The sequence below is a fragment of the Pteropus medius genome, unplaced genomic scaffold (assembly GCF_902729225.1).
Source record: "Pteropus medius unplaced genomic scaffold, Ma_sr-lr_union100, whole genome shotgun sequence".
In the NCBI taxonomy this organism is placed as follows: domain Eukaryota; kingdom Metazoa; phylum Chordata; class Mammalia; order Chiroptera; family Pteropodidae; genus Pteropus; species Pteropus medius.
In genome coordinates, this window is record NW_024350319.1 from 21,510,140 (window position 1) to 21,527,835 (window position 17,696).

The window sequence follows — 17,696 nt, forward strand, 5'->3', positions numbered from 1 at the left end:
TTATTAACTGACATATATCCAGCATCTAAAATTAGGGCCTGGCTCATTGTAGGAACTCAAATATTCTCTTAATGAACAAATAATATATCTGACACACTGCTAGGCACTGTGGGGAAAATATAAAAGAAAGATGACATGGTAATATGGAACTTTCCTTTAAAAAGCATACATAGAATGCAGTTCAATTAAACAGGTTTAAGAATAGTAATGAAGGTACAAATAAGAGTGAGAAGAGTTAAAGAACAGAGAACGATAACAGCACAAGGGACTACTCATTCTCTTGGGTTGCTTTCCTAGGCAAGGGAGACAACCAGTAAATTGCCAAATCATAGCTCCTTAGAAACTGCAACTGTGTTCCCAAATAAGACAAAGTTGGTGAAAGGAATGTTTCTGTCACCAAGCATAGTTCTAACAGTGGCAGAAGTGGAATGTCCCTAAGAATTTTCATCATTGTATCCTAGCAACTTGTATTTACTAATAAAAGCCCAATTTTTTTATATACATTATCCTTGTGTCTCATAACAACATTGAAAAGTAGAGAGTATCACCAATTTATAGATGTAAAAATGAGGTTGGCCAATGACCACAGTAGAAGTGTTGGAATCAGGATCTGGCTAGATCCATCTGGCTGTAAAGCCCATAATCTTTCCACTTAGATCACTTTCTGTTGTTAACAAGCTCTGGTATCCACACTGCTCTTACTATTTATTGGTAACCTGGTATGCTCCAATAAATAGAAATATCTCTTAGAAACCTTTAACTTTTAATTCTGAGAAAAGGAATTTAAATTAGCAATTAGCAAACAGGAATAGTCTATATTAGCATCGTCAGAGTTGCAAATGCTATAAAGTATAGAAGAGAGCCTGGTTCACATCAACTTTGACTATGCTTCCCTCTTGATCATTTCCACTAGGCAGCAACAAAGGAAAGGGACAGAACTTTATTGACTGTGTGCTGATATAATAAAGTAATCCTGACTTATTTTAATTAAACTTGTTACTGAGAAAGGTGATTTTAAGGTTTGTGGTTGTTACTTATGTCAATTTGGAATGCTGACTGGTTCAGGTGGACAAATGTTAAGAATATGAATTAAATGAGCCATGGCTAATTCTGGCCTATGAAATGGATATATTCTAATTTTCAATGGATGTGGAAGAGTGTAACAGATATAAAGCTTCAAGGGTGCCATCATAAAAAGATATTACCGTCTCTGTAAAAATCAGTTTGTACAGAGAGAACTTGACTTACCAGCTGCCAAAAGCATCTCACAGTAACTACACTATGCTAGTAGTGGCATTTAAATTAAAATGTTGTGATTAATATTCATCGATTTAAATTAATATATCCCTACTAGGTATATAATATATCCTTAATATAAACATCAGAAATTGTTATACGAAAATGATTTATTAAGCATATCTGTCTGAAGGAAGACATTTACACACAAAAGCAAAAAATTATACTGTTGATATGATTCTAATTCTCCTATTACATCATTTACCATTTAAAACTTTTTATTTAATACATCATTTCCTATTAACCCACAATTGCCTCTAAGAATTCTCATTATGTGCCAACAGAAAGAACACTTGAATATGGGGAAGGGATGCGTTCTTGGGGCTGCCCCTAGATCCAAACTATCTGAATCCTGAGACTGTTGAAAAGTCGGCCTTATGGCTCAGCAGTCATCGGACTGGGAGGTGGAGGTGTGGGAGTCCGCCCTCAGCCTGGGAAGGAGGAAGTCCCTGTATCCGCCAGCAGTGGCCAACCCTTTCGTGCAGCAGACGAACATCAGCGCGTGGCGCTGGGCCTCCATCATTCTCGCGGGGTCTGTGCTGGTGCCGGTGCGCGTGACCTGCATTGCCTTCCTCCTCATCTTCCTCTGGCCGATGGCTGCACTTTCCACCATAGGCGGTTCTGCTCATCCAGCCAAACCCGCCACGAGTTGGAGGAGAAAACTGGCAAAACCGGCTCTCAAATTCTTGTATCAGGCAATATTCTTTTTAGCAGGGTTCCTTGTTAAAGTGAAAGGGAAAAAGGCAACCCGAGAAGAGGCCCCCATCTTTGTCACAGCACCGCACTCCACTTTCTTTGACGCAATCGCCTGTGTTGTGGCAGGGTTACCCTCCGTAGTCTCTGCAAGTAAAAACGCACATATCCCAGTGGCTGGAAAATTCCTACTGTCAACACAGCCGGTGCTTGTTACCCGAGAGGACCCCAATTCCAGGAAGACAACCCGGGAAGAAATTCTGAAGCGAGTGACATCCAAAAGGAAGTGGCCACAGATCCTGATTTTCCCGGAAGGAGTGTGTACCAATCGCACGTGTCTGATCACTTTTAAACTAGGGGCCTTTTCTCCAGGTGTTCCTGTACAGCCAGTGCTACTCAGGTACCCAAATGCCCTGGACACAGTGACCTGGACCTGGCAGGGGTTTACAGGCTTCCAGGCTTGTATGTTGACCCTGAGTCAACTCTTCACCAGAGTAGAAGTTGAGTTTATGCCTGTTTACATCCCAAATGACGAAGAAAAGAAAAACCCCATCCTTTTTGCCAATACAGTGAGGATCAACATGGCAAATGCTCTGGGGTTGCCTGTGACAGACCACACTTATGAAGACTGCAGATTGATGATTACTGCAGGTAACCTTCGACTACCCATGGAAACTGGCTTGGTGGAATTTACAAAAATTAGCAAGAAATTAAAGTTAGATTGGGATAATATTCATCAGCATTTGGATGAATATGCTGCAATTGCAGTTGCCTCAAAGGGAGGGAAGATAGGAATTGAAGAATTTGCAAATTATTTAAAACTCCCAATTTCAGAGCCCTTGAGACAAATTTTTGCCCTTTTTGACAGGAATAATGATGGCAACATAGACTTCAGAGAGTATGTGATAGGTCTGACTGTCCTATGTAATCCTGCCAACACTAAAAAGATTCTGCAGATGTCATTTAAGCTTTTTGATCTTGATAAGGATGGTTTCATAACAAAACAGGAGTTAGCTACTGTACTTCAGGCGGCTTTTGGAGTGCCAGATCTTGATGTTTCCAGACTCTTTCGGGAAATAGCTGGACAGAAATCAGAGTACATTTCATACAAGAAATTTAAGAAATTTGCCTTGAAGCATCCAGAATATGCCAAGTTATTTCATTCATTCTTAGACCTACAGGCAGCCTATATCTATGCATTACCAAAAGTGCAGGTTTAATCGCTGTGTTCAGATGTTAAAGACAGCCCTGAAAATGGTGAAAATACCTTCCTGGGAGAAACTATGATTGAAATAAAAATTATTCTTTGAGGAAAAACACAACAGTTTTTATTCTAGGTGACCTGGACACTTAAGTATGATATTTAAAATGTGCTTGAAGAATATACATTTCAATCAGATTTTATAGTATCTATTTTTTTTTATTATTTAAAATAATGTTTGTTTCAATGTAACCTAATGGTAGAAAAATAAGAGATCTAGTCATAAACCTTGTTCACCCAGCATGGTTCCAGTCAGTGCCTTTATTCTGCTAAAATAAGACCAGAAGAACCTAATAGCCCATCACCTCTCCCTCATTTTTGCTGAGAAAATACCTCATTAAGAGCTCCACTAGCAATAAATAAATTATAATTTTTATTCTCTATAAAAAGGATTGGCTGGATAAATGCCTCTTTAGTCTTTCCCAAAGTAGCCCAAATGTTATTTTACAAGACAAAAATAAACAAGAAGAAGATATAGTATTGGGAATACCACTGAAACAGTTATACACGGTTTGGCTGCCCTTTGTTATTATTTTTAGGTATGAGAGTGATTATTTAGAATGAAAAATCACAACAGATTACAATTTCTGGTTATAAATATAGGAATTCTGACAAATTCTATTTTGTATGATTCTCAAAAAAGGGAAAAATTTATGTTCATAAATGCACATTATGCATTACTGAGAATATTCTTTTCATCCCAACTACACACCAATGAGAACTGAAGCCTCTACTTACTGTTGTGTACCTCCTTCGCTATCCATATACTTCCAGCACCCTTTGCTATAAGACAGCTTCACATAGTGATGTGACCTTGGGCTCTATCCCTTCATGTCACCATGCAGGATGAATTAGTGAAGTATTCCTGGAAGCTATTTCTACACCAGGACAGGGAGCAACCACCTATCTAAATGTGGAAGTGATTGTGAACCAATAAATATGCACTGCTACCCAAACTACTGTATCCCCAACATGTTTCATTGTGGCTAAATCCCAAAAATGCCTGATACCTGTGTTACTAGATATGAGGGGACATTTGACTATGGGGAAAGAAAGTCTTGATCATTTGTGGACAGAATCTCTTACTTTTGCAAACTTTACAAAAACATACCCAAGTAGACACATTCTAGGGACCCTACTAGAGGCTTAGAATGGGGTTGTGCAGGTGGGGCCCCAAAGTTTAAACTTTATTAGTTAGCTTCCTGGTATTTTGAGCAGAAATGAAAAGAGATGAATGGGAGAAAGGTGAGCAGATGTGGAAAGCTTAAAGAAAGAGAAAGAAAAAGTCAAATATTGTTTTGAGATCATTTCTATGTAGTTCTCACTTGAGAAAAAGAGATGGATAAGGGAAATTTCCTAATCCCCACTGTCTTAGTCCATTTGGGCTGCTATGACAAAAATACCATAGATTGGGTGGTTTAAACAACCAACATTTATTTCTCACTGTTCTGGAGGCTGGGAAGTTTAAGACCAAAGCACTAGCGGATTTGGTCTCTGGTGAGAGCCTGCTTCCTGGTGCATAGATGGCTATCTTCTCGCCCTGTCCTCAGCTGGTAAAAAGAGGAAGAGAGCTCTCTGGAGTCTTTTCTAGGGGCACTAATACCATTCATGAGGGCTCCATCCTCATGACCTGATCATCTCTCAAAGGTCCCATCTCCAAATATCATCACATGGGGATTAGGTTTCCACATATGAATTTTGGGAGAACACAACTATTCAGTCTATAGCATTCACCCAGCGTGATGTTCCACAATAATAATGTATACACATGTAATTCAAATACAATGATTTTTAAGACGTATTAGAAAATAGCCATGTAAATAAGAAATTTTCACTTAAAAGTAGCCGTCAAGGTATATCTTTATTCAAACAATGGTACTATTACTCAAATATGTGCTTAGCTTTAAAATTGTTTCTGATAAGATAAAGAGCTACATAAAAAATCAAGGCCATTACTTTATTATCCTCTATCTTTTAATCTCAAAATGCTCAACAGTTTTATTAAAACCCTTTAATACATAACACTTAAAAATCTTTTTATTATAAAATAAATAGATAAAATCACAAGAAACAAATCTGGAGCCAATTATTATGTAAGTATATATTATATATTAAATACATATAAACTTTTTAAGAGGAACATTCTTGCAACCAACACTGATCAAGACATAAAACTTATCCAGACACCCTACAAGACCTTGTATGTCCCCAAACATAATTACAACCTCCTCCTTCCTCCCAAAATTAATCTACTTTCTTGACTTTATTTTCACTTCCTGTGTTTCTTTGCATTTTTATCCTTATGTGTAAATTGGGCTCACAGCTGTACCTACCTTAATGGTGGTTGTGCAGTTACTCCATATAAAGCAGATGGAGTAATTTTCTCATCTAATAAGAACTCAATAAATATTAACTATTATATTACCTCTGACGCTCTTATTTTTTACAAGAATAATTAAGAATCAATTATCCAGTTACATTTCTCAGAATTAGATGTCTGAATAATTGGAAAGGGCATTATTTGGAGAAATAGCTAGTTCTGGGCCAGTCTTATAGTTCGAGGTCCATATACTTGCCAAGCAACTCATTCTTTACCGTGTGCAGAGCCTCTGAGTGAAGCACAACAATTGAGCTTTCCTCCCTTGGATTAAGTATTTAAAAAAAAAAATTGTAAGATTCCACTCCAAGCTATTTTCTTCAGGCTAAAATATCCAAAATTCTATAATTCATCAATCTACCTACTTCCGTGCTCAAAGGCTCTGCCCCTACAACTTTATTTCCTCTTTTCCATCATAAATTTTATGGCTTTATATGCAAAGCACTGTAATATAATCTAGCATGTCTCACCTAAAGACCGAGAGCAGTCATATGCACCACTCTAGATGCTGTATATACCCTTTGCAGAGGACTCTGGAGTGTTGTGACTCCCGCTAATTTTATAAAGTTCTCTTTCGCCACCTCGATTTTTGTTCACCCCCAATTTTTCTTGCCCACAGTAATTAAAGGAGTGCGACTTGCCCGCAGGAATGGTCTTTTGAAACCTGTCTTTTCTTGGCAAAAAAAGTACTGACATCCCAGGAAGACACACCAGTGTAGAAAGGCTGCACAGGTTGATTTGAACTGGGCCTCGATAAAACACCAACTAAAATATATGGTTAGCACCACCCGGAAAGAAAAGAGGAGCAGGAAGGACTGGTTAGTCTCGGGGGACAGTTCGCCCCAACGCAACGAGGGGCGGGGTACGGACCAGCAGAGGTAAACAGAGCCTACTACGCCTGCGCAAAGCCTCGTCTGGTCACGTGCGGGTACGGCCCCGGTCTCCCGGGTTCCCCAGACTGCGGTCGGGCTGCTGTAAGGGACCGTCTACAAACTGACGAGAGGCGTCAACCTTTTCCCTTAGGGGGCGGATTCCGGTAGGAGCCGAACCTTCGATCGGAAACGCCCCTTTCTTCGCGAGGCGGGGAGTGAGACCGTGTGCTGGGCCTGCTGGGTTCCGCCAGTACCTTTGTGGGACATGGCCCGCTGTGGGGAGGGTAGCGCGACCCGCGTTGTACTTCTAGGGTCCCCTGGAGTTTGCAGTAAGGGCTTGCAAAGGAAAGGGCCTTGCGAGCGGCGCCGGCTGAAGGCGATGGTGTCGGAGCAGCTCAGCCAGGATCTGCTCAGGTAGGAGGAGGCGGGAACGCTGGCTGCTTCAGTTCTTAAGGCGCCCACCTTCGCTGCAGAAACTGTGGTCCTTCTCGGTCCCTTCGTTCCACTCCACCATGTTCTCGTCTCAGGCTACTGCGGGACGTTTACCCGTCTCCTCACCACGTAGCGGGTTCGCTCTTTCTAAGCAACCAATCCCGAGCACATGGGTGACCAAGTACCAGATTCAAAAAGAAAACCAAAATTAGAGTATTTATGTGCAGCACCAGTTCATGCCAAAAAACACGGATAGGCTTAGTTCTTTGAAAGACGTGTCTCTAAGGTCGGGTGCTTCCAGGGTTCATGAACCTGAAACGTACACAAGTTTTTGTAAGCTTAAACAATTTTTTGTAAGCTTAAACAATTTTAAGGAAAATGCTAAAGTTAGGGAGAAAAAAATTATTTAGGATGAGGAAAATAGAATGAATTATTGGAGCCTTGGAGGTCTCTTTCTTCTGAGCTCTCTTTAAACAATTTACCAGAGATGCTTACATAGAAATACCTCCTTGATTGCCACCTGGCTTCCCCTCTTCACCCAGAACACTCTACAGCTCCCAGCAACTCCCAGTTCCCATGAAGACCCAAGCAAATGGAGGGTTGTTGTGAAGCTTAACCCAGGCTATGGTAATCCAGCTAACATCATTTCTGTTGATAAAGAAAATTAAGCTTAGAAATATTCCCAAATTTTTATTTCTACCCAAACATTGATTCTTAAACTTTAGTGTGCATCAGAATCACGTGGAGGGCTTATTAAAACTTAGATTTACTGGATCCCAGACCATTGTTCTGATTCAGTTGGTCTGGGATGGGTCCTGAGATTTTCGACTTTCTAACAAGGTCCAAATCAGAGATGCAGATGCTGCTGGCCTTGGTCACACTTTCAGAACTACTGAACTGGCGTAAACACACTAATATCTAACAGTTGTGCAGCTTTCTACATTTAAAAAATATTTCCTGTCGCTGACACTTATAAAGCTCTGGCGGCTATAAACAACTTTGTAAAGTGAAAATATTTCTTTTTAATTTGGGCCTGTCTACCAGAGATACTTCGTCTCCACTGGTGGGGGATGGATGTAAAAGATGGAAAAAATAAGACTGAAGTTGTTCTGTTTTTAGGGTGAATGAATATTTAAGGATGAGGTGCTTAATTCAGTGACTTAATTCTTCTGGCTGTATTGTGAGCATTAAAGTGTCATTAATTTAAGGAAGGTAAAACATCTAATTAATGTAGAGAAAATGAGGTTTAAAAAAGAGCAGATGAACAGTTAATCCTCATCCTAGCAGCAAGGAAGAATAGGATACTGAACTCCCAAGTTCTTATTACAAGTAAAGAAAAATAGGTGCAGTGTCTTTTTAACTACAAAAAAACTTTGTACACTCATCCAACCACTTTAAATGCTATGCTCAATTTATCTTCTTCAAGTGCAGCAATATCGCTGATTTATTTTGCAAATATTAATGAAGTAGCTAGCACCTACCATGTACCTAACTCTGTACTAGGTCCTAAAGAATCAAAGATTAATATGGTTTTGGTGTTTGTGCTTACACTTTGGTGAGAGAGACAATAGCCAAACCAAAGTAATGGGGACTTAGGTGAGTTAGAAAAGGCTTTATAGGGTGCCATTTGAGTTACCTCGTGAAGGTTGATTAGGTACAGATTAGGATGAGAGAAGTCAGAGGGTATCTAAACAAGGATAATGGCTTTTACAAAGGCACAGAGATTTGAAAGAGCTTGATATTATTAGCTTGGGAAAGCAAGTTAGATTCTTCCAAATAGCAAGGAACAGAGACATCTCTGGGTTACCTGAGGTAATAGGATATAAGGAGAAGTGAAGAAAAACAGGAAACAGTTTCAGCAGACAAAAAGCAAGGTCTGATGTAGAATTGGAAAGCTCCTGGGAATATGACAGCAGCTGTACAGTAAGACCTCATTGAGAAATGGACCTTATTCAGGACATTTGTTGTAAAAATACCTAATACTTACTACTACCTAGATGCTGGGCTGTCATGTAATGGTTTATTTACTCTCCTGTGAAGTAAGTTTTGTTATTATTTCCATTTAACAGATAATGAAACTGAGCATTAGAGAAGAAATGGTGGAGTCAGAATAAGAACTTTGGATCCAGAGACATTAAAATGACTTGCTCAAGGTCACACTATCAGACTATGAGGCCAGTCACTCTGCCTACTCTACTACATTAGTTATGCATACTTATCTTACAGTAACTTTGTTCCTTCATTTCTGCTTCTCTCCTTACACATTTCTTTTTCTTATCCTACCTTGGATTTGCTTTACAGCTCTCTCAGAGTGCAATCATTTGATCCCGGTTTACTATAGAATATCTCTGCTAGAGTTTATTTGTTTAACTACCATGATGACTAAACTTAGCTCAGTCCATTGTCCAGTCAGATGTGGTTAAGAACATTAGGGTCATGTGGTACAAAGCAGGGCCCTATATAAAAAATAAATGAATTCGTTAGCTTTATTTGGAAGGAGTATAGCAGGCAATCAGAGTGACAGTAGATGAAGGTGAATAGGTAAACTAAGACTATATGGTGGAGGCCTTTTTTCAGTGAAGAGTTTGGAATGTATTCTGGAGGCAGTGGAGAGCCACTGGTGTCTTTTAAATGGGAGATTAACATATTTAAGTCTTGAATTGAGGAAAGAGTAATTAGCAACAAGGAAACCAGCTAGATTTGTAATAGTCAACAGATACATAATGGCAGTGAAAATGGAAAAGATGAAAGGGATTTATATGTGCAATTGATGGGCTGGGTGACCAATTAGATGTGGAGGAACAGGGAAAGTGACACCAAAACTTAGGACATTTGAAAGGTAGGAATATGGCGAAAGTTCAGGAAGCCATATCAAGGAGACAATTGGAAATGTGTCTGGAGTTTAGGAGGGAAATTGAAATAGCAAATATAGATTAAAGGTTGGTGGCATCACCAGCACCCAGTTGTCCAAGCCAAGAGAGAGATCCTAGGTTATTCCCTTCCCTTCACCCTCTACATCCAGTCACCAAGTGCTGCCTATTTTAATTCCATCCCTATTCTCTATCACCATTGATCCTCTCCTGGCTCAAGCCCTTTACATCATTCATCTGTGCTGTGCAGTAGTTTTCTCATCTTCATTCTCACTTTCCCCTAATTCTTCTTCCACACAAGAAACAGGTAATATTTTGAAAAATAAATTTGCCCATGTTTCAAATCATTTGCTGATTTCCTTTCAACTAGAAAGAGAGTTAAGCTCTTTGCCTCTTATTCATCTTTATCCCTATAGCTTCATCTGCCACTTCTCATCTCTAGATACTCTCTGCCGACCAGTTTATAGCCCCATACTCACACATACCTTTATAACAAACATGGAGCCAGGAACTCCTTTCTACCTTACTTTGCTTTTCTGACCAACTCTTATTCAATCTTTAAAATCTCCTTTGGTGTTCATGTCCTCTATAAAGTCTTCTCTTATGTCTGTCTCTGAAAAAAATTTACTTATTTGTGCTATTTAATATTCAGGCCTGGCCTTCCTACTATCCTATGCACTTCTTGAGGCGAGATAGTATGTTTTAGTCATCTTTATGTCCCTTGTGCTTAGTGCGTAGTATATGCTCAATAAATTTTTAGTGATAATCAGGTTTAATCAGCAGTCTAAAATGCTTTAGATAGGTTAATACAGTAGTTGACAGAGAAATGAGATGGAAGGAAGCTGGGCCTTGACATGGTTGAGCCTTTGCTCCAACCTACCCTTCCTCTAGACATTTCTGTTAGATGAGCCAATATACATGAAGAAGTCTGAGTCAAATATTCTGTTACTTGTAACAGATACAGTATATGCTTATAACTGATACAAGTGGTTTTGTAAAATAAAAAGCACTGTATTTTCATGTTAATTTTTTAAACACATTAACCTTTTTTCATTTAACAAATACCGCCAACATCTATTATGAACCAAGCAAATTCCCCAGTGAAGATTGTATGGCTACTAGCTGCAACGCTTTCTTACTCACTTGGGAAAGAGTTGGGGATGAGGAAAAGGCGAGTGGGAGGAAGGAACAAATTATTTGTAAAATTTAAGTTTTTATTAATGTTTGAGAGACCAATACATTTTCGTATAACTTTAGAAATCACTTATGAAAATAATTTATTGATGAAAATTTGACTAAAATGTATTTGTTTGATCCTTATTTCCAAGATTCTGAAAGCTTTGTGCTCTGAAACATTTGTTTTGTTTAGGGTAAAACACAACAAAATTTAATAAGCAGATACTGAGCTCTTGATATATACTGACGATGTACAGTTTTTGCCTTTGGGGAGTTCCTTGTCTAGTAGGGAGAAAGACATAAAAATAATGATGCAATGACAGAAGCGCTGTAATAGAGGTATGTACTGAGTGTGATGGGATCAGAGGAAGGAGCCATTAACTTGGTCTTAAGGGAGTGTCGATGTCAATGGCAACATTCTAAGCTTCACTGTAATGGATATATTTATCCATTACTTGTACCTCCTGTAGTGAACTGGGGCGATTGCCAGTTATATCCTGCAATACAGAAGTCCTCTGAGAATACATACCTTGCTACTGCTGATGTTACAGTAATACGAAGTATTATTTAGTATTCAGAGAGTAAAAATATATAGATACCACAGAGACAAAAGATTATGACAATTTCTATTATGATGCTGATTTCTGTTCTTCCATCACTTTATTGTAAATGTAATTAGTGGGCTTATGTACTATGTCTGTACATAAGTAAAGGGATTTGAATGGGTTTCCCCCATGAGTCTATCATTTTAATAATAGATTAGAGCATGATTAGTTATATTTGTGTTGGGGGAAGGCTAGGAAAAGGGTTCAAATGTCACATTCTTGACAGCCAAGCCTGTATTTCAGGCTTGGTATTTAACAGTAGTCAGAACAAAGTGTACCAGTTTCTAATCTGTATTGTCTATTGTTATATCTGGTTTGCTGGTGTCGACTGTACTTTTCTTGCTTCAGTATTAGGAAGATTTTAAAAAATCGATTCTTTGCAATAGGCAATAACCATGTTACTGTGTGTTCTTTTTTCAAAATAAGTCTTAAAATAGGAAATCAACATAAATAGTAGAAGGTAAATTTTACTATTAGAAGGAATTAAAAAGATATTTTTCAGAAAAGTAGTCTTACTTTTTTAGTGAAATTAGTTTTGTTTTCACTGTAACTTTTAGAAAATTAGGGTCTAAATCAATATTAAACAGTGTTCTTTGGAATGTACTGAGAACAAACTCATTTTTATATTAACTTATTTATTTTACATTGCCTCTGTATTTTTTAGTGTATATGTTATTTTTAAAACATAATAATGTGTATATTATATATTTCTGAACATTGCTAATTAAACTATGGTTCCTTTTTATTCCTGACAGGCTTCTAAGGGAAGAACACCATGCAGATGTTATTTTCTCTGTAGGTTGTACTTTGTTCAAAGCCCACAGAGCGGTCCTTTTAGCAAGGGTTCCTGACTTCTATTTTCATACTGTTGGACAGACATCAAATAATTTAACAAATCATGAGCCTATTGCTGTGGAAAACTTTGAAGCTTCAGAATTTAGAACATTTTTACAGTAAGTGCTTTTTAAAAATTTTTTCTCTTATATTTAAGTCTAATATGTAATTTTTTAAAACATGTTTGTGTGTTTTTATTTTATATGTTTTCATATGTTTTATAACTTTCTAAGAAAAATCCTTTAAATTCCAAATTATCTTAGTAATTAATATTAGTAGAGACTAAGTATTAATATTAGAGTATTAGAGCCCTTGAATTAGGAGAGGCTAAGTACTAACCTGAGATTGATCCTGAGAGAGAAGAAATGAATTGTGTGCTCTCTGGTAATCTGAATGAATTACTCTAGGCTAGAGTTTATCAACAGTGGCACTGTTGACATTTTGGGTTAGATAATACTTGGTTGTGGGGGCTGTGCTGTCCATTTTAGGATGTTTAGCAGCATCCCTGGCCTCTAGCCACTAGATGCCAGTAGCACTGTCCCTCCCCATTCTTCCTATAGCACACTTTCCCCCACTTTTGACAACCAAAATACCTCCAGATATTGGCAAAAGTCCTCTGGGGGATAAAACTGCCCCTGTCTAGAACCGTCGCTATATACTGACTTCTACATTATTGATATGCAAAGCGTTAAATAAATTATGTATGTTGATAAAAATATGAGGTAACTTTTTATTCTCGTGGCTTATATGTGGTCAAAATTTTTGAAAATAGAACTTTAATTGAACTTGTTAGTAGTTTAGGGGACTTGTAGTTGGTGAACTTAGAGAACTGTCATTGGCTAAATAATGGGAGAAACTAGTTTAAATTAATCTTCATTGTAATTGAATAAAATTCCATTTTAATGCTTTGTTGTTACCTACACATGTGTGTAATTATTTGACACTCATTTTTGCTAACCGTATCCAGGAAGTATTTTCTAAATACTAAATAGTTCCTCAAAATTATATCTCTTTTTTAAAAACCTATTTAAATGACTTTAGAGAGGTCTTAAATACTAAGACCATGGACTCTAGGTCTAGAATGCCTGGATTCAGATTACCTGCTCTGCCATTTGGTAACTGTGTACCTCTAACTTAACCCCTCTGTGCTTGGAATTTCCTCAAATGTAAAATGCCTGGCATACCATAAGCACTGTAAAAAATATTAATTATTTATGTTTATAAATCTTAAAGTGTTTATTGTATTTCATTTTAGTAATTTAAATACTGCCTTCCCCTAATTTCTTCCCTTTCTCTAATATATGGAAGTTATTATTGTTCTAATAATACTTTTGTGGTTTCTGTCCTGCTATCCCTCACATATACTTACTCAGCAAATATTTATTGTGCCCTGTTTTGGGTAAGAGCCTTTGTAAAGGGGTAGATGTGTACTGGTTAGTGATACTTGATTTCAGTGTGTATTGATGGTAAGTGTGGAGAAAGGAAAAATTCCCATTTTCTTTCAGCTGAGCAAATAATCAAATTAATAGGAGGCAGAATGACAAGAAAAACTCAAATTTAATCTCATGTGCACGGAAATCCCACACACATGAGAGAGATAAAAGGGGGATTGAGGTATATAAGACATTCCGAGCTAGAGATGAGATAATGCACCTTAGGGACTTTTAAGGATCATTGTAGGATCATGAGAATAGCAGATGTTTAGTAAGTAGAAGTTTGCCCTGCCATATAGGTGGATCAGAAAGGTTATAACCTCTTATAAGAGGCAAGGCCCCTAATTCAGGTTCTTCTAGGTAGTTAAAGGGAGAGCCAGAAGTTTCTCTGAAGCCTGAAGCTAAAATTGCCTTTAGCTCAGAACAATCCGCACACCACTGAGGCACATCTTCGGGTAGCTCGTTCTGAACCCCCGCATAAGTAAATGTAGAACTAAGTTTTGAAGCCAGTACTCGCTATTATGTCATTGTATAGTACTACAAATATGTCAAATACTGGTTCTGAAAACATCTTTATTTATTTTTTTGAAGATCTAACTGGCTTTATTAAGCAATTCATGAATCAGGCAGCATCCTATCTAGCAACGAAAAGGGCACATTCACATATCACATATAATTCACCCATTTAAAGTGCACAATTCAGTGGTTTCAGTATTTCCAGAGTTGTGTAACCATGACCACAATGTAATTTTAGAACATTTTCAACACCCCAAAAAGAAACCCCATAATCATTATCTGTCACTCTCCTTTCTCTCACCTCCCAGCCATAGGCCGTATTAATCTACTTTCTGTGCCTATGGATTTGCCTTTTTTGGACTTCTCACAAAATTGGAATCATACAATCTGTGGTCTTTTGTGACCAACTTATTTTACTAACCATAATGTTTTCAAAGTTCATCCACATTGTTGTATATATTAGCTCTTCATTTCTTTTTATTGCCAAATAATATTTCATGATATGGCTATATCACATTTTGTTTATTCATTCATCAATTGATGGATATTTATGTTGTTTCCACTTTTGGGTTATATGACTAATACTTCTATGAACATTACATGCAAATTTTTGTGTGAACCTATGTTTTCATTTCTATTGGGTATGTATACCTAGGAGGGGAATTGCTGAGTTGTATGGTAACTCTATGTTTAACTTTTTGAGGAACTGCCAGACTTTTTCTGAAGAGGCTATACTATTTTACATTCCTACCAGCAGTGTATGAGAGTTTTACTTCTCCATGTCCTCATAACATAGCCATCTTAGTGAATATGAAGTTGTATCTCATTGTGATTTTCATTTGTATTTCCCTGATGGCTGATTTTCATGTGCCTATTTGCCATTTGTATATATTCTTTGGAGAACTGTCTATTCACATCCTTTGCCCATTTTTCTATTGGGTTATTTGTCTTTATGTTATGAGTTATAAGAGTTCTTTATATATTCTGAAGAGTAGGCTCTTATCAGACATATGATTTGCAAACATTTCTCTCATTATGTAGGTTTTTTTAGTTTCTTGATTTGTAACAAAAAGGTTTTTGATTTTAATGTAGCCTAGTTTATCTAATTTTATTTTTACACTTAGGCTTTTGGTATATAAATAAGAAACCATTGTCTAATCTAGGATCACAAAGATCCATTCTTATATAGATCTTTTCTTCTAAGAATTTCATGTCCCTCCTCCCCCTTTTTTTTTTAAAGAAAATGTTTATTGAGCCATATGTTAGCCAGAAAAGGACCAGGTCCTGGAGTATGAAGTTCAAACCGCCAGCAGCAGTTCTAGGTGGAGAAGGCCACATTTCCCTGGTTTTATGCTTTTAGCTCTTATATTTAGGTCTATAATCCATTTTGAGTTAATTTTTCGTATAGTGTAAGGAAGGGGTCCAACTTCATTCTTTTGTGTGTAGATATCTAGTTATCCCAGTATCTTTTTTGGAGACTATTCTTTCCCAATCGGATTGCCTGTACATCCTTGTTGAAAATCAGTTGCCCATTGCTATCGACTGAATTGTTTTACCCCAAAATAAATATTTTGAAGCCCTAACCCCCAATATCATGATATTTGGAGATTGTGCCTTTGGGAGGTAAATAGGTTTAGATGAGGTCATAAAAGTGGGACCCTCATGATAGGAGTAGTGCCCTTGTAAGAAGAGATTCAAGAGAGCTTGCTCTCTCTCTGCCTTGTGAGGACACAGCGAGAAGGTGACTGACTATGAGCCATGAAGAAAGTTCTCACCAGAACCCAGGCATGCGGGCACCTGGATCTTGGACTTTCAGCCTCTAGAATTTTGAGAAATAAATTTTTGTTGTTTAAGCTACCAGTCTTTGATATTTTGTTATGACAACCCAAGCTGACTAATACACACATAAATGTTAGGGTTTATTTCTAGTTTCTCAATTCTATTCTGTTTGTCTATATGTGTGTATATGTGTGTCCTTAATGCCATTGCCAGTTATTTATTTGACTTATGATTAATCAGTTGGATTTTTGTGTTTTTATGTCCTGAATCCTAAGTATTTTTTTTTAGATGCTAATCTGTTAGCTATTTGCTGACATATTTTTTTGTTAAAATCATGTTGACTTTAGTATAGAAAATTCTTTTTAAATGATTAAATTTTTGTGATTTGGCTTATTTTTCTTCATTTTATGCTCTGACCATTGCTTGAATTATCTATTTTTCTATTATTTTGGAGTTTCTTATATGAAGCTTCTATAAGTATAAATGGATTGTTGCCTAACCTTGGCTTCTACTGTGTGTAAGAAAAGTATGACATATATAATTTAAATAGATACTTTAAGAGCAGCTTAGAAAATCATTATTATTTTCCAGTATAGATCATAGGCTCATCACTGAGTTTTAACTATCTATTTTAAATGTATACTTATTTTCCTGGTAGGTGGTATACTGGCTTTGTTTTAAGAGCAGGCTCTGTAGTCAAGTTCACCACTTCTAACAGTATGAACTTAAACTAATCACTTACCATTAGTTTCCTCACCTGAAAAAATGGACATAATAACAATATCTACCTCAAAGTGTTAAATGAGATGCTTATGCAGCACTTAGCACAGTGACTGGGCACACAGGTAAGCACTGAATACATTTTAATAACGTGTTATTCATAGTAGTAGGCCTTATGAAATTATACTTTTTTTTTTTTTGCTATTAAGTGTATGCTTAGAAGATGCTTGGGATAAGCCAAAGTTTTATGTGTTAGAGAAAGTGAGAAATTACATTAATGTTATACTTTATTTGTTACTATTAAAAATGATAGAATCGAGGCCTGCGCAGGTCCCAACCTGTTCGTGGTTTGGGGTTGCTATCTGCCTCATAAAGCAAAGTAGAAGTTTTGTATTCTGAGAAGACAAAATCGTCTTCTCTCCTGAAAAAGCCTCTTACATAGTTTTCTTTGGCATTTTACAGGAATAAAAGGAGGCCAGGGATTGAGGCCTTGTGAGTCTGGGTTTTCAGTTGAAATAGAGAAGATAGTGATTATAACCAGAAAGTCCGGAGTTGGGTATAGTTACTTCCAGAATTCATCACTGTTAACCCAGCCTGGGTTTAGTGACAATCATAGAAGTGGATTCCTTAATAATACAGTTAAAAATAAACTGATAGGAAAAAAAGATTGAATGAGAGACGGTAGAGTGGAGGAAGCACTAGACTTAACAAGACAGACATCTGCCTCTGGCTGTGTATTATCTTGTTTTATGATTTCTTTTAGCCTTGGTTTTCTCTTAGAACAAGGAGTTTGGAGTAAATGGCTTTGAGCTTCAAAGCACTTTATAGTCTT

General features: G+C 37.3%; 2 protein-coding genes across 9 annotated transcripts in view; both read left to right on the forward strand.

The window, feature by feature from the left end:
• The first annotated feature begins 1,673 nt into the window (after window positions 1–1,673).
• LOC120583148 (lysophosphatidylcholine acyltransferase 2B-like) lies at window positions 1,674–6,667 on the forward strand. The gene is made up of 2 exons (XM_039838469.1): window positions 1,674–3,203; window positions 6,410–6,667. The coding sequence occupies exons 1-2, from the start codon at window positions 1,674–1,676 to the stop codon at window positions 6,665–6,667; spliced, it is 1,788 nt and encodes a 595-aa protein (XP_039694403.1).
• The window catches only part of BTBD8 (BTB domain containing 8), a 91,435-nt gene continuing 80,276 nt past the window's right edge, over window positions 6,538–17,696 (forward strand). For 4 of the 8 annotated variants that reach the window (XM_039838821.1, XM_039838822.1, XM_039838823.1 and 1 more), the window contains exons 1-2: window positions 6,538–6,913; window positions 12,338–12,535. In XM_039838821.1, coding sequence (XP_039694755.1) covers window positions 6,765–6,913; window positions 12,338–12,535 — 347 coding nt within the window. In that variant the 5' untranslated portion in view covers window positions 6,538–6,764. Of the gene's footprint in view, window positions 7,559–12,337; window positions 12,536–17,696 lie in introns of all 8 variants that reach the window. The other 4 variants (XM_039838824.1, XM_039838827.1, XM_039838826.1 and 1 more) reach the window with 4 other exon arrangements.

Bases quoted from the DNA above. Each gene is read 5' to 3' on its own strand.
- LOC120583148 (XM_039838469.1), top strand. From the start codon at position 1,674: ATGGCTCAGCAGTCATCGGACTGGGAGGTGGAGGTGTGGGAGTCCGCC. The intron at 3,204-6,409 runs GTTTAATCGCTG...ATATATGGTTAG, and splicing joins ATGCATTACCAAAAGTGCAG to CACCACCCGGAAAGAAAAGA.